Here is a 22,758-nt window from a genome sequence, read left to right on the forward strand (position 1 = left end):
CTGTCTGACTGATTTCACTTGGTAAAATGCTCTTAAGTTTCATCTGTGTTGTTGTAAGTGGTGGGCTTTCTTCCTTTTTTATGGCTGAATGGTATTCCTGTGTGTGCACATACCACATCATTTTCCTTATCCGTCATCCGTCACTGGATGCTTAGGTCATTTCCATATCTTGGCTGTTGTGAATAATGATGCCGTGAATGGGGTGCAGATTTTCTTTTGAGATGGTGATTTCATTTTCTTCAGATATATTCCCAGAATTGGTATTGCAGCATCATATGGTAGTTCTATTTTTAATTTTTTGAGGATCCTCCATGCTGTTTTCCGTAGTGACTGCACCAGTTTACCCTCAACTGTGCACAAGGGTTCCCTTTTCTCTGCCTCCTTGCCAGCCCTTTTTATTTTTTGTCTTTGATGATAGCTCTTGTAACAGGTGTGAAGTGATGTCTCCTTGTGGTATTTATTTGCATTTCCCTAATGATTAGTGATGTTCAGTCCCCCTCCCCACTTTTTTAGAGAGAGAGTGCACATGGAAGTGCAGAGGGGGGAGAGGGAGAGAGAATCTCAAGCACACACCACTCCGGGCTCAGCACAGAGCCCAGTGCAGTGCTTGATCTCAACAACCCTGAGATCATGACTTGAGCCAAAATCAAGAGTCAGACACTTAACTGACTGAGCCACTCAGGCGCCCCTGTTCAGCCCCTTTTTATGTACCTATGGGCCATTTGTGTATTTTCTTTGGATAAATGTCTGTTTGGGTGATTTGCCCAGTTTTTAAATTAGATTGTTTTTGCTTTTGAATTGTATGAGGTCCTTATATATTTTAGATATTAACCCTTTACCTAATATATGATTTCTCCCATTCCTTATATTGCCTTTTCATTTTGTTGGTCATTTCTTTTGCTATGCGTAAGCTATTTAGTTTGTTTATTTTTGCTTTTGTTGTTTGTGCTTAGTTTTTTTTTTAGTAAGTTTTGTTTTCTGAAGTCTGACAGAATAGTGGTATAAGTTTAATTTTGAGAGTATCCATTGTTTATATCCTGTTAGCAAAGTAAAGCATAAATGTCTACTTTTTAAAAAAAAATCTAATTCTCCTGTGGCTAACCAGAGTAAATAAATAATACTCAAACCAAATATTTTTTACCTATTGATTATACACAGCATCATTTACTGGACTGTCTTTTTCTTTGTTTGTTTTTTAAATTTTTATTTATTTATTTGACAGAGAGAACAAGAGAGGGAACACAAGCACACAGAGAGAGAGGAGAAGCAGGCTCTGAGCAGGGAGCCTGATGTGCGGGCAATGCAGGGCTCAATCCCAGGACGCTGGGATCATGACCTGAGCTGAAGGCAGACGCTTAAAGACTGAGCCATCCAGGCGCCCCTTTTTGTTTGTTTTTAAGGCCACTTCCAATTGAACTTTTAGAAGAAGCTCAAATGGACATGGGCCCCTGGGTGACTTTTGTAGGCTGTTTATCAAACAGCAATATGAATTTACCCATGAACATTTATACCAGTGATTATTTTACAAATCTAACAAAGATTTCAGGAGTTCTAAAGACAATAATGGTATAAGTCTTTATTCTGGGAATTTACTGTAATTTAGCCCTCTTGAAGCCTGACAAGATTTGTCAGATCCCTAGAGGGATTGAGGAATTTCTCATTCTTTGTGTCCTTTTTAGCTGTAAATAAGACTATTGAGCTGACTTTCTGGTCTAGTTTGCTTCCTAGTATTATTTGTGGGGTAGATGCTGGGTTGGGAATGTTTTTAAGAACTTACACTTTAGCTTATCTGTATTTACTGGAGTGAAATATATTAATAATGGATATTTTCTCTAAAGTTAGAGATGTGGTTGAATTGTTATCTATTTTCTTTTCCAAGTTCCAATCAATTTGTCCTTTCTCTTTCACAGACTTTCACTCCCCTGGTAGATAAACTTGGTTTGGGTTCTGTGGTTCCAGTTGAATATCTTCTGGATCGAGAGCTGCGTTTCCTGTCAGATGCTAATGGATTACATCTGTTTCAGGTACTTAACACTTGTTCTACTTCTTTTTTTTAAATTAAATTAAATTTAATTTAATTTATTTATTTTTTAAAGATTCTGTTTATTCATCTGACAGAGAGACACAGGGAGAGAGGGAACACAAGCAGGAAGTGGGAGAGGGAGAAGCAGGCTTCCCGCGGGGCAGGGAGCCCGATGTGGGGCTCGATCCCAGGACCCTGGGATCGTGACCTGAGCCGAAGGCAGACGCTTAACAACTGAGCCACGCAGGCGCCCCAAAACTTGTTCTAGTTCTAAACTTATTTTTCTCCTTGCTAGTTTTTTGTTGAATATAAATATGTTCCCCCTTTTAGCATTGAAAGAAGTACTTCCTCCCAATAATTCCCTGTGCCTTTTATTATAATTTTTTTTAAAGATGTTATTTATTTATATATATATATATTTTTTTTTTTTTTTTTTTTAAAGATTTTATTTATTTATTTGAGAGAGAGAATGAGAGACAGAGAGCACGAGAGGGAAGAGGGCAGAGGGAGAAGCAGACCCCCCGCCGAGCAGGGAGCCCGATGCGGGACTCGATCCCGGGACTCCAGGATCATGACCTGAGCCGAAGGCAGTCGCTCAACCAACTGAGCCACCCAGGCGCCCTATTTATTTATATATTGAGGGAGAGAGAGAGCACAGGCAGGGGGAGCATCAGCCAGAGGGAGAAGCAGACTCCCCGCTGAGCAGGGAGCATGATGTGGGGCTCAATCCCAGAACCCTGAGATCATGACCTAAGCCAAAGGCAGACGCTTAACCGACTGAGCCACCCAGGCATCCCTCCCTGTGCCTTTTAAAGTTTCTCTGCTACGGGCGCCTGGGTGGCTCAGTTGGTTAAGCGACTGCCTTCGGCTCAGGTCATGATCCTGGAGTCCCGGGATCGAGTCCCGCATCGGGCTCCCTGCTCGGCGGGGAGCCTGCTTCTCCCTCTGACCCTCCCCCCTCTCATGTGCTCTCTCATTCTCTCTCTCTCAAATAAATAAATAAAATCTTTAAAAAAAAAAAAAGTTTCTCTGCTACCTTGGAAGTTTATTCACTAGCTGAGGCTTGTTTCCTCTCCTGCACACCCCACCCTACCCTGAAACCACTTAAGACCTAGGAGCACAGGGGCGCCTGCCTTCAGCTCCTGTCATGATCTCGGGGTCCTGGGATCGAGCCCCATGTGAGGCTCCCTCCTTGGTGGAGAGCCTGCTTCCCCCTCTCCCTCTGCTACTCCCCCTGCTTGTGCTCTCTCTCTATCAAATAAATAAAAAGGCATTTTTTTAAAAAAGATTTTATTTATTTATTTGACAGAGACACAGCGAGAGAGGGAACACAAGCAGAGGGAGTGGGAGAGGGAGAAGCAGGCTTCCCACAGAGTAGGGAGCTGGATGTGGGGCTCAGTCCCAGGACTCTGGGATCATGACCTGAGCCTAAGGCAGACGCCTAACGACTGAGCCACCCAGGTACCCCTGTCAAATAAATAAATAAAATCTTTTTAAAAAAAAGACTTAAGATCACAATTCTAAGGGTCTTCTCAGAAGGTGGCTTCCCAGAGGTGGCTCCTTGTATAACTAAAGGGTGCCTATATACTGAGGTCAGTGGCAGAGAAGCTGGAAGTTTGGGCTGATTCCAAGCAGCATTAACTATTGAAGAGCTTAGGGCGCCTGGGTGGCTCAGTTGGTTAAGCGACTCCCTGGAGTCCCGGGGTCGAGTCCCACATCGGGCTCCCTGCTCATCGGGTAGTCTGCTTCTCCCTCTGACCCTACCCTCTCTCGTGCTCTCTCTTTCTCCTTCTCTCTCAAGTAAATAAATAAAATCTTTAAAAAAAAAAGATATTGAAGAGCTTAAGTTTATCTCTACTTACAAAGAAAAGGGATAAGTTAGTAGTTTAAACAAACTAGCATCCGAGTTAGAGTTTCAGAATTTATGGGTGGTAATATTTATTTCTCACTTGTAAGGTTTACTGTCTGAAGGTTAAAAATTAGGAGACTTCTTCTTCTTTTTTTTTTTTTAAGATTTTATTTATTTATTTGAGAGAGAGAATGAGATAGAGAGCATGAGAGGGGGGAGGGTCAGAGGGAGAAGCAGACTCCCTGCTGAGCAGGGAGCCCAATGCGGGACTCGATACAGGGACTGCAGGATCATGACCTGAGCCGAAGGCAGTCGCTTAACCAACTGAGCCACCCAGGCGCCCCAGAAATTAGGAGACTTCTAAGAGTTTTGCTGTCTTATTGAATCAGCCAAGGACAGTATTTCCTTAACTGTGTTGTGTGAAATATTAATGATGATTTCTTTGTTGATATGTCTTCCTTCCTCTTTAGGCTTCACTTCCTCTCACCACCCTTGCTTTATTCATCTTTGCCATACTAGTGCTTCTGTGAGTAGGCACTCAGTAAATGGATAAATACCAAAATATGCCAAAAGAGTTACATGGAATAAGATATTTTGTGATCAGATATGTATGAGAAACACTGACCAAAACACATTTTTTTCTTCCATGTTTTCTCAGAGCCTTTAATATACTACTGTGTATAGAAAGATAGAGTAGATAATATTTCCTAAATCTAACTGATCCTAGCATCATTATTTTTTGCAGAACATCTCATGAGACTAGAGTTTTACAGAACATTCTTGGGCCATGCTGGCATAGAGCTCCTCGAGGGTATGATTTTTCTAATCTGGTTAGATACTGTTGCTTTCATTTTAATATTTGGTTGTTTTCTTCTTTTATCTTTACCAGATGGGAACAGATAGCCAAAACCAGATTCTTTTGGAACATGCTGCACTGAGAGATACAGTTAATGCTTTGATCAGTGACCAGAAGCTACAAGAGATATTCAGCCGAGGTAAGAACAGGTAGTCTTCTGTCCTTGAATCCTGAATCAGGTATGTGATCAGTGTTGAAAGTGATTGAATGGGGAAGACACCATGCAACTCTAAACATTTGTCCTGCTTTTTGTGGGGAGAGTCAAGAGTGTGCAGTTGGCTAGATCTCTAGAATAGTTTGGAAAAATAGGATCTCAGACCACTGTTTTCCTCTTTAATTACATTTCATAATATCCAATTTTGTTGTGAGTTTTGTTCTGTTGGGTTTTTTTCCCATTTCTTAAATATTAAGGACGAACCTTGGGGGCGCCTGGGTGGCTCAGTCGGTTAAGCATCTGACTCTTGATCTCAGGGTCATGAGTTCAGGCCCTGTACTGGGCTCCACTTGGAAAGAAAAAAAGGACAGACCTTGTACTAGACACAGTGTTAAGGTAGTAGAGCTATTAAATCTCTGCCCTTATTGAGCTCAGTGTCTGTGAGGTTCTCAAGGAGTAAAGACTATTAACATAAATAACATCTTAGAGTGCAAGTACGTTCATAAAAGAAGGTGTCCACAGACTCCTTCACATTAACAACATGTTATTTTTTTAAGAATGATAAGAAAAGAATCATTAGCTTTTTCCAGTTCAGATACAGATTTGCCCAAGATTCCACATTATTAAAGAATAGACTATTTATCCTTCCCTTCATATTGTACATCTATTCCTCTTCCATTCTGAACCTCTTGAAAATTGTGATTTTCAGTGAAATAGAGTCTTTGATTCTCTTTTGTCAAACTGTATCTGAATGGGTAAAGGTAAGTAAACTGGTTTATTGGGAGAAGGAGAGTATCAGGATAAAGTGATGTTTAATAATCAAGGAGAAATGGAGGCAGAAGGGATGTGAGGTAAAATTGATAGCAGAGAGAGGAAAATTGAGTGGACAGAATGAGAGGTGGAGATGTATGGGAGTATGTATAGAAAAATTGAGGAAACAATTATTGTTGTGAAAGATAATAATTTAAAATCAGTAATGATTTAACTATATAGTCTCAAATGTACGAGATATGGAGAAGAGAGAAACTGTCCTTCAAGAGAAACTGTTCTTCTTGGAGGGACAGCTGAAATTGCAGGGTAACATTACCTGCTGATAAAGTAATATCTTTAAAACTCTGTGTTCCTAGGAAGACAGGTGCTATATTTGTTCAGACTATTATTAGTGCAGAGGCTGGAAACCTCATAAATTGAACTCTCCACCTACTGTTACTGAAAGTCAGCAGAGTGTAAATGATTATCTATCATTCCTGTGGTCACTTAACATAATAGTATACTCAACTTACTGGCCTTCCGTTTTTTATATGTATGTCAGATCAGATATGTCTGATAGATTTTTTTTACTACCTGTAGTTTTTATTTGTAAGTTTTCTTTCTCTTTCCTGTATTACTTCTGCAACTGGAAGATTGAGATAAGATGAAATCAGATCTGGGAAATGCTAAGGAATCTCCAAATAAACAGAATTTACAAAGATCACTAGGAAAAACTGTCTTTTGTTTTTGAATTGCTGAGTATGGTAAATCTGAAATTGCTCATTTATTCATCTCCTTACAAGTTGGAAAGGCTAAATATTTACACCATATAGTTTTCCTTATACTTTCAGAAACAGTCATGAACTATAGCTCAGCCAAACATATTCAGTACTGACTAATCTCTTCTTTAGGTCCCTACAGTGTCCAAGGTCACAGGGTCAAAGTATACCAGCCAGAGGGGGAAGAAAGTTGGCTCTATGGTGTTGTAAGCCATCAAGACTCCATCACCCGTCTTATGGAGGTCTCTGTAACTGAGGTGAGGTTTTGGCTTATTTCCTCTAAGATTCATCCATCCCCTTACAGAGGGTTGTGTAGAGAAAGGGAGCACTTGACTATGTATTAGAAGACTTGGGGTCTAGCTCTGGCTCTTTCACTTAATGACTGTATGACCTTGAGAAAGGCTGTTCAACTTCCTTAACCTCATTGTTCTCATCTGTAAATTAAGAGATATTTCGGTACTCCGCCAGCCCCACCTCAGCACTGTTTTGGGAACTGAGATAATACATTGGAAAGTGCTTTGAAATCTGTAAAACATTAACATAAAAATATGAAGTGGTATTGTCCTTATTTTATCATATCCATAAAGGTTAGTAGTTTAAAATCTAGTCAATGAGCATTTGCTTCTGTAATACTTAAACCACTCCGCTATAGATGCTAAAAAAAAATGTGTCGTTTCTAATGAAGTAAACATAAATAAAGCACTGCATCTAGAGCTACCTGGAGAATTGTCTAGGAAAAACAACAGATGAGTGTTTTGAGACAAACAGAAATGTATTTGTGCTGTCTTTGAATTGGTTTCAGATTTGCCCTTAGCAGTCACATGTAATGTAAACATAAATGATTTTACTTAATTCCTTTTTGAGTTTTCAAAAATATTACTAATTAATCTTCATTTTAAAATGTCAGAAATACATATAAATAAAGTAGATATTGGAGGCCACCCCTTCTCCTAGGCAAATATCACTCCCCTCATTGGTAACCACCATTAATAGTTTGGTATGTATTCCATATTCTTTGAAATATCTTGTGTGTGTGTGTGTTGTAATATTTGCATGTTATAAATTTATGTGATAAGTATATGAGCCATACTTTATTAATAAATGGAATTATGTGATACATATAGTTATGTAATTTACCTTTTTTTTTTTTTTTAAGATTTTATTTATTTATTTGAGACAGAGAGAATGAGAGAGAGAGAGCCCATGAGAGGGGGGAGGGTCAGAGGGAGAAGCAGGCTCCCCGCCAAGCAGGGAGCCCGATGCGGGACTCGATCCAGGGACTCCAGGATCATGACCTGAGCCGAAGACAGTCGCTTAACCAACTGAGCCACCCAGGCGCCCTGTAATTTACCTTTTTTACTTAGCTATAGATTATCAACATCTTTCTATGTAGATATACATAGAAATTTGCCTCATCCTTTTAAAATAGATGCATGCTGTTCCACTGAATAGGTATATTATAATTAATTTAATCTAAAATTGATGGACATTTGAGTCCATTGCCAGTATTTTCAGTAATACAAATAATGCTGCAGTGAATATCCTTGAGCATAGATTATTATACACTACTTCACATATTGGAATAAATTTCTAGGTATATAATTGCTAGATCAAAGGATATGCACATTAAATGACAGGGTGTCAAATCAGCTGCTCCCCAGTGTTTTTATTGTTTATTGATAGAGTGGTTCTTTTAATGATTTTTTGGTTCTGTAGGTTTTTACTTTCTGATATGTACAAAATAGGAAGATTTTAGAGATGCAGAATTTGAAATTAATGTCTCTAAAAGAGACACTTGGGCATTGAACTCAATTCTTTCATTCATCAATTTAACAAATATTTGAGTGCTTATAGTATTCCTGACCTTTTTTGGATGTTGTTATTCTGGCAGTGAATGAGATAGTAGAGAACCCTGCTTTTGTGGAGCTTTCATTCTATTAGGGGAGTAGGAACAAAGAGATAATTACATGGATTAGAAGAATACATAATTATGTCTTTGGACAAGGCTTAAGTCTTTTTTATCCCCTTTTTCATATTTTCTGTTATCCTTCTTCTACTCTAGAGTGGTGAGATCAAGTCCGTAGATCCCAGACTGATCCATGTGATGCTGATGGATAATTCAACTACTCAGAGCGAGGTACAGTAGTCAACTGAGTCTCTGAGTAGACTCATGATCTTTCTTTATCTTGTTAAGCAGATTCCTCATGCTTGTGTTATCCATGGATGCCCTTCAGGTTTCCACTCTGGCCACTGTACATTTCTTGCTCTCTCCAAGTCTTGTCTAGTTAAGGGAATATAGTCTCAAGAAGGAAGTATAGTTGGAACAAACCCTTTTAATCATGGCTTTGTTACCCAACCATTTTAGAACTCTATGGCCTAACTATTTCTTCTTACATCCTTTCAGGACAGGTATATTTGGTATATTTGAAAGATACAGTAGACAGTTAAAGCTGTAATAAGCAGTAGTAATATTTATAACCTACCTAGTAATAAGAAATGGAGAAGCTGCATCCTTTTTCTTTCCATTAAGTGGTAGTGAACTCCAAGAAGTCTGAAATTTTGTATTCCAAGAAGAAATAAACAGGTACCTAGTTCAGTGCTCAGCACACAGTGGATTACTCCATAATTACTGTGAATCAGGCCAGCTCTTGGTTCATTCAGAATTATCATAACCCAAAAAAGGATACATAGTAAACCAGTGCCTGAACCAATCAAGGAATGCCATGTGAATTTTTTTTCACTAAGACATTGACAAGACAGCCATCTAGCCACATGGTCTTCATAGTCTCTTAGCATCTCTGTAATATTGCTGTCTTGGCTACTTCTGCTAAGGATATGGTTCTTCTCATCTTTATCCAGTCATTCTTGCCTTGATAAAACAAAATCAAGTTAGGAAAAGAAGAATCAGGGTTAAATTTAATAGCTCTTTACTATATATTATATTGCCACAAGTAAGATAAGTCTCTTGACTATTTGCATGACTGAAAATACCTTTTACTTTGATGGTGTGTTGGGCCCCTTTTTATTCCCTTCCTTACTTCACTCATTCATTAAGTACCTCTTAAATGCCACGCACTATTCCACTGGTCAGATATAACTGGAGAGTACTGGCCTCCATGTCTTATGCTGTCTACTCACATGTGAGTAGCTCACTGGAAGGAGGACATACATTTAAGTTACTGCTCAGGGAGGTTGCAATGAGCCAAGATCAGCAACTTGGCTGGATGCATAAGAGGTGAGATCTGTGGTTTTCAGAAGCAGATTACCAAAAGTATGGAGGAAACAGAAGTAAATCTTGAGCTTTGTTAAGAGCTATAGCAGAAAATTAAGGGGAGAAAGATGGAAATGAAGGCAGCAAAAAAAAAAGAGAGAGAAGAGAGAAACTAGAACTGGCAAGAAGAAATATAAAATTTGAAAAAGTTGCAGTTACAATAGCTATAATGTTACAAAAAATACAGATCTATACAAAGAAGCTATAAATATTCAAGGGCAGTAAGATTAGTTTAATGAAGTTGGTAAATATTAATGGCTGCATAACTGTGTGTCACTAGCTTATTGCCACCCTGACACATGTTATCTGAGTAAAACTATCTGAAAGGTATCTGAATAAAGCTTAAAAAGAATAAAAGACATTGCTTCATAGTGGGATACCATTCTAATAATGTTCTAGATAAAAGTTCTTGCAGCACAAAGATTGCTTGAGAGAATGGTAGCTGAGTTCCAAGCCCCCTTCCCCACAAGGAGGAGTTTATTTAGAGATAGGAATTGTGTCTTCTAATCTTTTAAGGTTGCTTGGCCCCTCAAGGCACAAGTCAGATTTCATGAGATAGGCTGAAATTATTGGAAGAGCTAAGGGAGTTGGCTGTTTGGTCTATGGTAGCCTGCCTTTTTTGCTTTCCTTTGTCTAATACTTTGAAATAAGTTCTGGAGATTGTCTATTTATAAAAGTGTCCACAAGAGCAATCCAAACCTGCCTGTGTTGGACTCACTTTCCCTTTGGTCACAGACTCACAAATGTTAGTCTTCCTATTGTTAAGTTGTCACCAGTTTTTTAGTGACTTCTGGATAGAGGAGTTTTTATATTTCAATACTTGAAATGCCAGTTTCAGTCAAATAAAGAGAAAATTATGAAATAAAGCAGGTTTTTTTTTCATTGAGGGGCAAATGAGCTCCCATTCTAGCACTAGCAGTCTTCTTTTGTGAATGAAATTCCACAGATTTTTCAAACCCTCAAAAAAGTCCATTTGAGGAAGTGTGTTATTTAAGGGAAGGTTTGCCAAGTGAGTTAATCTCTCGTAACCATTATCTTGAATACATGTGTAAATTGAGTCACAGGAAGATTGGAGCTTTCTGACTAAGGGGATGTCTTAGAGCTGGCGTTGGAATGTAGCAATCTGCCTGCTTTGATTATCTGCTTCTAGAGATGGGAAAGAGCTAACGGTTTATGGTTTTCACAGGATGGAAGGTTCCTTATAATAAATCTTTTTTGAATTTTGTTTTGTAGGGGGGTACGTTAAAAGCAGTAAAATCTTCCAAAGGAAAGAAGAAGAGAGAGAGCATAGAGGGGAAAGATGGCCGGAGGAGGAAAAGTGCTTCGGACTCTGGGTGTGACCCTGCATCAAAGAAATTAAAAGGAGACAGGGGTGAAGTAGACAGTAATGGGAGCGATGGAGGTGAGGCGAGCCGAGGGCCCTGGAAAGGAGGGAATGCCAGTGGAGAGCCAGGGCTGGATCAGAGAGCCAAGCAGCCACCGACTACATTTGTCCCCCAGATTAACCGCAACATTCGCTTTGCCACTTACACCAAAGAAAACGGCAGGACTCTGGTGGTGCAGGATGAGCCTGTAGGTGGGGACACACCTGTACCTTTCACTCCATATTCTACAGCCACAGGTCAAACACCTTTGGCCCCAGAGGTGGGTGGAGCCGAAAACAAAGAGGCAGGAAAAACACTGGAACAAGTTGGCCAGGGCCTGGTGGCTTCAGCAGCTGTGGTCAGTGCCGCCAGCTCCACCCCAACCACGGTGAGGATCTCAGACACTGGCCTTGCAGCAGGGACTGGGCCGGACAAACAGAAAGGCAGCCGGTTACAGGCCCCAGGAGAGGTGAGTTGTTTCAGGGGCAGATTTGCAAGATTTGGGCTCATTCTTTTACCCTACTCTAATGTTATCACATTAAACAGCATCTAAAATGCCACAGGGAAGGAGTATTTCTGAGATGTGCTTAAATTATACTCTGAATAGTCCTTTACTGCTCATTGGGCAAATGTGTATATTTTAATAACTTTATTAGCTCTTAAAAGTCACCTGAACAATTGCACTAATCAAAAACTGATTATAAAACCCAATTTAATGAGATACTCAAAGAGATCTGATGGGGAATCTTTTTAATTCAATTATCTGTTTAGTTCACATAGTGGTTGAGCCTCTACCAGGCCTATGAGAGGCAAGGTTAATGGATTACAGTGTTGTAACAGTGAACGCTATAATTAAGGCTATGTGAAAGCGACTATTACCATCCCCTGTTTTTAGTTCATCATCTTCTATGATATTTTCCTTTGAGGCTAGGCTTCTTTCCATGATTTGATATGGCTATAAAAGTTTTTTTTTTTTTTCTAACTTACTCTTTTTAAGCCTTAACTGGAAAGTTTGATTTAATTAATCACAGTAGTATCCAACTTAACTATGTTCTTTATCCGATACACATGTTCATTGCTGAAATGGAACTTCTGTTAAATATGAGTTAACACCAAGTTGGCTCCCCAGTCGAATTTGAAGCAATATCAAAATCATTTCTTACAGTCTTTTGACTCTTATTTTGGTCACCAAAGAATGATTTATGTTGCTAGTCACTTTTTTCTTCAGACTGGCTGTTTCCTCAAGTTGGAATATGAAATACAAAGAAAAAATATAAATGATTTTTTTAATTATATATAGGAAACTACTGTGTGCTAAGTACTGTATATTATAAACAAAGAATTGAAATCCCTATTTGAAGGAGCTCAGTGCTTAAGATGGAATCATTTTAGGTATAACAGTGCCAGGTAAAACATGGCATATACATTTCATCTGAGTTCTTCCCCTCCTAGGAGATGCAGTTTGTGAATCCTTAGTGGGGAAGGAGGTGAAAGGTCCAGGCAGAAGAGGAAAAGGCCTATAAGTGCAAATTTCGCACTGTTCATGGTTTGTCCTCTGTTAGTTGACCAGCATTCCTGAGATAATTAGGTGAAGATCTTATGTGGATTTCCACTGTGTATAAGTCATCATATTGCTCAAATTAACTAAAATCCAGTTCATGTCAAAGGCAGTGTAGATGTAAAGGGGGATTACAAAGGACACCACATTTTATATGCTGCAGGAGGAGACACACTGAATGCTGTTATTCTTGGGGTAGCAAAGCTGAATAGAGGAAATGTGGATTCAGAGGGCATTTTCGAAACAGGTTGGAGAAGTTTCTGTGACTGTATCAGTGATTTTGGTAATGTGTCAGCCTAAGTATTGTCCTGGGATCTGATTTAAAAGTACAGAAATGGATGTTGCCAATATGATGTCAAATCTTAAAATAGGGACACAGCCCCCAGGAAACGTCTTGCCCTAAAAATTAAGTTGAAACCAGTTTGTCATCAGTTTCTTATAAAAAAAGGATTTAAAATTTAATCATTTGAAGGAAAATGAAAGGCCATCCAAATTATTTTTCATTCATGTGTATATTTATTTTTAAAGGGTAACTTTAGTAGTGAAACCTGAGCTACCCATGCTGGATTGTTGGGAGTCCTGCAGGTGTCAAGGCTCCTGGCCAAAGTCTGCTAATGAAACAACAGCCAGGGGCGCCTGGATGGCTCAGTCGGTTAAGCGTCTGCCTTTGGCACAGGTCACGATTCTGGGGTCCTGGGATCAGGGCCCATGTCCGGCTCCATGCTCAGCCTGGAGTCTGCTTCTCCCTCTCCCTCTGCCCCTTCCCCCACTTGTGCTCTCTCTCTGTCTTTCTCACTTTCTCTCTCTGAAGTACATAAATAAAGTAAAAAAAAAAAGAGAGAGAGAGAAACAACAGCCAACCCTTAGGGCTGTGTCTTTCTATTCTCTTCTTTTTTGTTGGGACGGGGTTTAAGTCAGTAGTTGTTGATTAGTGGGAAGGAAAAGAAAAAGAATAATGGGGGCCTGGCTGGCTCAGTCAGTAGAGCAGGTGAGTCTTGATCTCTGAGCCCCACGTTAGGTGTCGAGTTTACCTTTAAATAAACAACAAACAAGTGAACTTCAGGTTTTTAACTCTAAAATGCCATGAAGCAACCTCTGTAGCAGATGTCAACTGGAGGCAAGCCATAGGTGGCCTGCCTGGTTCTCGTGCCTCTGTGCCACCCCAAGGAAGTCCTCATGTAGGCTCCTCTTGCATATATAAAGAATACCTTAAGTAAACAACCCCCCCCTTTGGACAATAGCCCTTTCCTTTATCTGGACTAATTTTTTTAATTGTGGAAAGTAACCATTCAATTTAATATTTTAACTATTTAAAGTGTTATATAATACTGTGGTATTTAGTACATCCACAGTGTTGTGCAACCATCAGCACTTCCTAGTTACAAAAATTTTCATCACCCCAGAAGCAAGCCATTGATACCCATTAAGCAGTCCTGGAATAATTTTTGTTACCAATGTTTTAAAAATGAATGTTTAGAAATAGCATACTCTACTACCTGAAAGTTGATTTTAAGTGTTCAGACCTGCCTATGGAGGTTTCTCTTCGCATATATACGGATGTGTAATATATATGAAAGGGATTCTGCCCCTCTTTACACACACACCTTTTATTCACATGCAGAAGTTAACATTTTCAAGGTGAAAAAAAATGAAAGTGTTTTGTTTTTTAAGATTTTATTCATTTATTTGACAGAGAGAGACACAGTGAGAGAGGGAACACAAGCAGGGGGAGTGGTGGTGGGTGGGGGAAGCAGGCTTCCCGCCGAGCAGGTAGCCCGATGTGGGGCTCAATCCCAGAACTCTGGGACCATGACCTGAGCCGAAGGCAGATGCTTGATGATTGAGCCACCCTGGAGCCCCAGAAAGTGTTTTTTCACTGTCCAATTTGTTAGACTGAATACTTAAGTTTGGTGGGTGTATGAGTATCTACACTTTTCCTCTTTGGAGGCTTGTTAGATCCTAATGATAACAAAAGGGTTCAGTGATGAATGTGCTTTCTTTCCCCCCCCACCTCCCTTTTTTTTTTTTTTTTTTTTTAATGTAGGCTCCATGCCCAGCGTGGAGCCCAGTGCGGGGCTTGAACTCATGACCCTGATATCAAGCCCTGAGCCAAGCGGCACTTGGGTGGCTCAGTCGCGGTAAGTGTTTGCCTTAGGCTCAGGTCATGATCCCAGGGTCCTGGGATCGAGCCCCACGTCAGGCTCCCTGCTCGGCAGGAAGCCTGCTTCTCCGTCTCCTACTCCCCCTGCTTGTGTTCCCTCTCTCGCTGTCTCTCTCTGTCAAATAAATAAAATCTGAGCCAAGATCAAGATTTGGACACCTAACTGACTGCGCCACCCAGGCGCCCCATGAGTGTGCTTTCTATAATTTAACGTCTTTAGGGCTAACTTTATTTTATTTATTTATTTATTTTTAAAGATTTTATTTATTTATTTGACAGAGAGAGACACAGCGACAGAGGTAACACAAGCAGGGGGAGTGGGGGAGGGAGAAGCAGGCTTTCTGCTGAGCAGGGAGCCCGATGCGGGACTCGATCCCAGGACTCCAGGATCATGACCTGAGCCGAAGGCAGTTGCTTAACCAACTGAGCCACCCAGGCGCCCCTAAATCAAAACTTTTAAATCAAAACTTTGAAAATAGCTGAGGTCATTGAAGTAGATTAATATTACAGGGCCACTAAATTCATTTCACAGTAAAAGCTGCTGTCTGTCTGTTCAGGAACCCTTTTCTCCAATTCCTGGTAGAGTCTTCTTTTCCAAATAGAAACTAAGAAGCCTACACAGCCTCCTAGTGCTATGATAGCCAGTTGGCCAACAACCAAGAGAGTGGCAGGATGAATGACATCCTGCTATCTCTAGCTCACCGTGTTAAAGATGCCCTCTGTGTGGTCTGTGGCAGGTTTCTTCCTTAATGCCTAATGCTTCCTTAATGTGAGCTGTACTTATAAGAGCAGGTTTTTTCTTTTTTTTTTAAGATTTTATTTATTTATTTTCACACAGAGAGAGAGAGAGCAGGAACACAAGCAGGGGCAGAGGGAGAGGGAGAAGCAGGCTCCCCACTGAGCAGGGAGCCTGATGTGGGGCTGATCCCAGGACCTGGGATTATGACCTAAGCCAAAGGCAGATGCTTAACGACGGAGCCACCCAGGCGACCCTGTAAGGGCAGTTTTCATGGAATTGTAGGAGAGAAAAGTTGATTTGACCCACAAGAAGCATTGGCCTAAGTCCAGAAAAGAGGTTGTCAAGAGAAAGCAGCATCATTAACTCGGGCTATCTTCTTTTCAGAATTCAAGAAATACTGTTCTGGCCTCTTCTGGATTTGGAGCCTCTCTCCCAAGTTCATCACAACCTTTGACTTTTGGAAGTGGAAGGAGCCAGTCCAATGGGGTTCTAGCCACAGAGAACAAACCTTTGGGCTTCTCTTTTGGCTGTAGCTCTGCACCAGAGTCTCAGAAAGACTCTGATCTCTCCAAAAACTTGTTTTTTCAATGCATGTCCCAAACTTTACCCACCAGTAACTACTTCACTACCGTTTCAGAGAGTTTGGCTGATGATTCCTCCAGTCGAGACTCATTCAAACAAAGCCTTGAGAGCCTGTGTAAAGGCAGAGCCACTCTCGGAGCAGACACTAAATCAGGCTCTAAGGCTGGCAGCTCTGTGGATCGGAAGGTGCCAACAGAGTCCATGCCCACCCTCACACCAGCCTTCCCACGGAGCCTCCTAAATGCCCGCACCCCGGAGAGTCATGAAAATCTATTTTTACAGCCCCCTAAACTGTCCCGAGAAGAGCCCTCTAACCCTTTCCTTGCATTTGTGGAGAAAGTTGAACATAGCCCTTTCAGCAGCTTTGCATCTCAGGCATCAGGTAGCTCTTCCTCTGCTACCACTGTCACCTCGAAGGCCGCACCCAGCTGGCCCGAGGCTCACTCCTCTACAGATTCGGCATCTTTAGCAAAGAAGAAAACCCTCTTCATCACAACTGACTCCTCTAAACTGGTGTCTGGTGTTCTGGGCTCAGCTCTTACCACCGGAGGTCCGAGCCTCTCTGCCATGGGGAATGGCCGCTCCAGCTCGCCCACCAGCAGCCTCACCCAGCCCATTGAGATGCCTACTCTCTCCTCCAGCCCCACAGAGGAGAGGCCAACTGTGGGGCCTGGGCAGCAGGACAATCCCCTCCTCAAAACCTTTAGTAACGTCTTTGGCAGGCACTCAGGCAGCTTTCTGTCCTCCCCAGCAGATTTTTCACAGGAGAACAAAGCTCCTTTTGAAGCTGTGAAAAGGTTCTCACTGGATGAGCGAAGCTTGGCTTGCAGACAGGACTCGGACTCCAGTACCAACAGTGACCTGTCAGATTTGAGCGATTCTGAGGAGCAGCTGCAGGCCAAGACTGGCCTGAAGGGGATTCCAGAGCACCTAATGGGGAAGTTGGGCCCCAATGGGGAGCGAAGTGCTGAGCTATTGCTGGGCAAAGGCAAAGGGAAGCAGGCCCCAAAGGGCCGGCCACGGACCGCCCCCCTGAAAGGTGATCTTGCTGGGGTTATCCATTGGCTTGGCTCGGGCACTAGCCTTGAATGCCTGCCTGTTGTGCTGTTGGGCAGCAGAAGCCCTTTCTTTGATGGAAAGTTCTATAATCATGTAGAATAACATGCCCAGAAGGGCCCAGTAGAGGCCCCTCATCAGACCTTTTGGTTCAGGGCAGGATTGCATCTAACCCAGCTGCGTTACTAAAGAGGGATATCTACCTGTGTAATAATTCCACAGACAAGAACCCTTGATACTCCTTTTGCACAGGAGCTCTTCCTGGTGTTTTTCTCATCCCTTTCTACTTCTCTTTGGCCCATCCTCTTTAATTTACTTTAGAGGAGTTACTGAGTACTGGACTCTGTTCTCACATAGCAGCCTTCATAGACTTACTTAAGCAAAAAGAATCACCCCTCAAATTTGCTTCTCTCTGTTACATATATAAAGTTTTAACACCTCTTCCAAAAGCCATTAACTCCTATGCTGTGAGGTTATGGTCCAGAATTGTGTAAGGGCAAGTATCTAAGAGAAAGGTGAATGGTAAAAGTAACTGTTGTCTTTAGTAACTGGTATCCCATGGGGGCACAGGAGTTGTTGATTAGTAGAACAGTTATATCCCCGGAGGCCTGAGGCAAGTGGCTACCTTCTGCCTTCTTGGGTTTTCCTCACCCATGCCAGAGTTGTTTGCTCATAATGGGACACTTCCCACAAATTCTCTCCATGGTCCTTAGCTTCCAGTTGAAGCCTCTTTGCTCCCTCCCTTTCTGTCAAGGATGGACCTGATAGGCACAAGCCCAGCCATGGCAAGGAGGAATGAGCCAGGTCAGGACAAGAATGCATCCCCAGGTGGGTCATGTTATAGGGTCTCATTAATACCAGTCATGACCAACCGTTTCTCCCCCTTCCCTTGCCACAGTTGGCCAGTCAGTGCTGAAAGATGTGAGCAAGGTGAAGAAGCTGAAGCAGTCTGGAGAGCCCTTCCTGCAGGATGGGTCCTGCATCAACGTAGCCCCTCATCTGCACAAGTGTCGGGAGTGCCGCCTGGAGCGGTATCGGAAGTTTAAAGAACAGGAGCAAGATGATTCTACTGTGGCCTGCCGCTTCTTTCACTTCCGGAGGTACCCACACCCATCTCCGTCTCCTTCCCAGTTTCCATTTCTCACTCTTTCTCTGAACCTCACACCTTCTCCTTGTTTTCCGTAACCCCTTTGCTCTGAGTCTTTGCTGAGGCTCTGCCATGGGGGCCACTCAGGTGTTTGGATTGTGAAGTGACTTGTGGCTTGTGTCCCTAGGGAATCGAAGGTGAACAGTGTCAGCTGCTGGCCCCTGAGCTTCGTTGAGTTATTCCTAACTTGGGTTCCATTTGAAACCAGTCATATAAGCAGAAGGATGCCATGTTGTAGTATGGACCTGCCTGACCACCTTTTGGTGCTAAAGTAACTTGAGTCTCTGAGAGAAGGGGAAGGAAGATTAGGAGATAATGGCAAGTGTCTTTGAAATAGAGATAACTGACAAATCCGGGGAAGGTCCCCTGCTTTTACCAGACAGCTGGTATTTAGTCACTTTCCTTCTGCTTGATAAACTTAGAATTTCTTCTAAATGATCTTTCAGGAATTCTTCATTTTTAAAATAAATCCAAATGGTTTATCCATGTAGTGTGGATCACTCATTCAGCAAATATTTACTGAGCACTTACTGTGTGCCAGCCACTGTTGTGGGCACTGAGGGTTAAACAGTATAAAACCATAAAGATCAGCCCTTAGAGGTTTGCTGAGGAGTCAGACTATAAATAAGGAAAAAAGATTAAATACATGGCATGTTAGCTGATAATAACTATCAGCAAAATAAAGACAGGAAAGAGGATTGAAGTAAGGGGAGGTTAAGAGAGGCTACAGTTTAAATAGGATGATTTTAGCGGCGCCTGGGTGGCTCAGTCGTTAAGCGTCTGCCTTCGGCTCAGGTCATGATCCCAGGGTCCTGGGATCAAGCCCCACATCGGGCTCCCTGCTCAGCGGGAAGCCTGCTTCTCCCTCTCCCACTCCCCCTGCTTGTGTTCCCTCTCTCGCTGTGTCTCTCTCTGTCAAATAAATAAATAAAATCTTAAAAAATAAATAGGATGATTTTAGAAAGTGAGATTTGAGTAAAGACCTGAAGGAGGTGAAGGAGTGGTCCACACATTTTTCTGGGAGACAAGCATTCCAGGTAGAGGGCACAAAGAGCAACTGTCCGAGGCTGGAATATTCCTGATGTGTTTGTGGAGCGAGGGTGGCTAAAAGAGAGTGGGGGCGGGGAGTTGAGGTCACAGAGTTAACAATGGGTCTATATTTTAAAGGAATACTCTAAGGGCCTTGGCTTTTGTGCTGAAAGAGAAGTCATTGAAGGTTTTGAGCTGATGAGGGACACTGAGGAATGTTTTAAAGGATCGCTGTAATTGCCTTCTTGAGAATAGATTATATTGAGGCAAAGGTAGAAACACAGAGAAATAAGGAGGCTGTTGGGATTACCCAGGTGAGAAATGATGGTGGCCTAGTGATGGAAGTGATGAGTCTGGTTGGATTAAGGATATATTTTGAGTGGGTCCCTGGGTGGCTCAGTCTGTTAAGTGTCTGCCTTCGGCTCAGGTTATGATCCCAGGATCCTGAGATCAAGCCTCACGTTTGGCTCCCTGCTTATCAGGGAGCCTGATTCTCCCTCTCCCTCTGCCTGCCACTCCCCCTGCTTGTGCTTGCTCTCTCCCTCTCTCTCTCTCTTTGTCAAATAAGTAAAAATCTTTAAAAAAAGAAAAAAAAGGGGTGCCTGGGTGGCTCAGTTGGTTGGGCGACTGCCTTCGGCTCAGGTCATGATCCTGGAGTCCCTGGATCGAGTCCCGCATCGGGCTCCCTGCTCGGCGGGGAGTCTGCTTCTCCCTCTGACCCTCCCCCCTCTCATGTGCTTGCTCTCTCTCTCATTCTCTCTCTCTCAAATAAATAAATAAAATCTTTAAAAAAAAAAAAATAAAAGAAAAATAAAAATAAAAAAAGAAAAAAAAGATATATTTTGAAGGGAGTACTCATATGATTTTCTGGTGGGTTAAATGAGGAGTATGAAAGAAGGAATGGAGTCAAAGATGATTCTACAGCTTTTGACCTATTACCAATAAGATTTCTCAGGGAGAAGCAGGTTTTGGGACAAAAATGGGAACTTTTAATTTGGGCTTGTTAAATTTGAGATGCCTATTAGATTTCTAGATGGAGATGTTGAAAGGGCAGCTGGAAACTCGGCTCTGGAGTTGAGGGGGAAGTCCAGGCAGGAGATTAAAAATTTGAATATCACCAGGTATTTAAAGCTGTGTGTTGGGGCGCCTAGGTGGCTCAGTCGGTTAAGCGTCTATCTTCAGCTCAGGTCATGATCCCAGGGTCCTGGGATTGAGCCCCATGTCCGGCTCCCTGCTTGGTGGGGAGCCTGCTTCTCCCTCTCCCACTCCTCCTGCTTGTGTTCTCTCTCTCTCTCTGTCAAATAAATAAATAAAATCTTAAAAAAAAAAAATAAAGCTGTGTGTCTACTTGAGATCATGGAAGGAGTCCAGGTGTAGATAGAGAAGAGAGCATTCCTAGGACCAATCAATCCTGGTGTTCTCCAACATTGAGAGACTGGAAAGGTGAGGAGGAGCTAGTAAAGGAGGTTGAGAAGAAAAAGCCAGTAAGGTGTCCTGGAAGGCAAGTGAAGAAAGTATTTCCAGGAAGGAATAATGAACTGTGGCAAATACTGGGGATTGGGTCAGGTCAGATGAGGACTGAAAGTGACCATTGGGTTTAATGGGGGGAACGACCTTGTCAAAAACAGTTTTGGTGTGTTGGTGAGGGAAAGCCTGGTAGGATTGGATGAAGAGAAAATTAAAGGGAAGAGGAAGTGGTGACAGTCAGTATAGACAACTCTCAAGAAATGCTGCTCTTAAAAACAAATAAATGCAGGAGGGTGTGGGATTGAGAGGATTTTTGAGATAGAAATGTTTTAGAGGATTTTTGAGCTAGCAAGTTTACAAGAATGATTCAGTAGGGAGGAAAACAGATGATGTAGAAAAGAGAATATGTGGTGTGATGCCTGTGCAAGAGGATAGGATGTAGAGCATAGGTGGAGAGAGAGGTCTTGGCTGGGAACTAGTTCATTCCTAGCAGCAGCAGGTCAGATGGAACATGGGCCCAGTTGCAGGAAGGCCTGGTAGTATAGTGGAGGGAACTTGTGGGGCATCTGTTCTGGCTCTTTGTATTTTCTCAGTGGAATACATAGCAAGGTCCTCATGGAGAGAATTATACTAGAGGTTAGAAAAGAGGTGAGGATCTGAAACAGGTATCTAGGAGCGTGACTGTGCACCAGGAAACTTGTGACTGGGAGGCAACATGAAGGGCTTACCTGACGATAGGTAGATACAAATTTCAGGTATGACACTGAGCGTGGCTGATTTCCTCGGGTCACGTTCAGTGGTGTGGGTGCACAGGTGGAACAGGAGGATGGACAAACTGAAAGGCATTTCTGAGGACAGCTTTTTTTTTTTTAATAGATTTTATTTATTTATTTGTCAGCGCAAGCAGGGGGAGCGGCAGGCAGAGGGAGAAGCAGGCTCCCCACTGAGCAAGGAGCCTGATGTGGGGCTCAATCCCAGAACCCTGGGATCATGACTTGAGCTGAAGGCAGACACTTAACTGATTGAGCCACCCAGGCATCCCCTGAGGACAGCTTTTTAAAGAACGCAGACATACTAACTGTTCACAAGTCTTTCTGCTAGTGCAGAGAATACATACTGTGTTGGTCAAATAGGGTGGAAATGTTTTGGGGTTTTTTTTGTTTTTAAGTATGTCTACACCCAGTTTGGGGATTGGACTTATAACCCCAAGATCCAGAGTTGGATGCCCTTCCAACTGAGCCAGCCAGGTGCCCTCCAGGGTGAAAATTCTTAATGCATGCTGATTGCTTTTAAGTCCCTTTAATGTTTCTAGCTCCTAGGGTTTTCGATGTGTATTAGTTTGCATGGCTGCTGCCTTTTACCATGTATTTGACTATCTACCTTCCCATCTCAGGTTGATCTTCACTCGGAAGGGGGTACTCCGTGTAGAGGGGTTTCTGAGTCCCCAGCAAAGTGACCCTGATGCCATGAACCTGTGGATTCCCTCTTCCTCCCTAGCAGAAGGGATAGACCTAGAAACCTCAAAATATATCCTGGCCAACGTTGGGGACCAGTTCTGCCAGCTCGTGATGTCCGAGAAGGAGGCCATGATGATGGTGGAGCCGCACCGTAAGACACCCTCTTGCTTGTTTTCCAGGCACTCCTGCTTGAGAACTTTCATTTTCTGTTGCTTAAAGGAGGAATGTGTTGTGTCACATAGGGTGGAAATGTTTTGGGTGGCAGAGTAGCAGAGTGGCAGATGGCATTTTCTCTGGATGAATTAAGACTGATAAGACTTTTCTTTATAGCAAACTAAGTAGCTGAGGCCCTAACTGTATCCAGCAGACTTTATTCCTTCCTTGATCCCTGTCTGGGTTTGGGTCACTCTGAATATTTTCAGTTTCCTTTGAACCAATTTGTATTAGTGATATTATATGGTTTGTGAATAGATGAAGTGCCACTGGGTACCGTGTTTCACACCTAGAACCCACCAT

General features: G+C 42.2%; 1 protein-coding gene across 1 annotated transcript in view; it reads left to right on the forward strand.

Annotated features, from left to right (window-relative positions):
* Window positions 1-22,758, forward strand: part of KDM3B (lysine demethylase 3B) — a 67,195-nt gene that overhangs the window by 17,807 nt on the left and 26,630 nt on the right. The window contains exons 3-10 of the mRNA XM_021701761.2: window positions 1,911-2,024; window positions 4,762-4,867; window positions 6,544-6,668; window positions 8,474-8,548; window positions 10,916-11,515; window positions 15,889-17,125; window positions 18,041-18,242; window positions 22,179-22,393. Of these exons, the coding sequence (XP_021557436.1) occupies window positions 1,911-2,024; window positions 4,762-4,867; window positions 6,544-6,668; window positions 8,474-8,548; window positions 10,916-11,515; window positions 15,889-17,125; window positions 18,041-18,242; window positions 22,179-22,393 (2,674 nt within the window). The remainder of the gene's footprint in view (window positions 1-1,910; window positions 2,025-4,761; window positions 4,868-6,543; window positions 6,669-8,473; window positions 8,549-10,915; window positions 11,516-15,888; window positions 17,126-18,040; window positions 18,243-22,178; window positions 22,394-22,758) is intronic.

The sequence above is a fragment of the Neomonachus schauinslandi genome, chromosome 7 (assembly GCF_002201575.2).
Source record: "Neomonachus schauinslandi chromosome 7, ASM220157v2, whole genome shotgun sequence".
Taxonomy (NCBI): domain Eukaryota; kingdom Metazoa; phylum Chordata; class Mammalia; order Carnivora; family Phocidae; genus Neomonachus; species Neomonachus schauinslandi.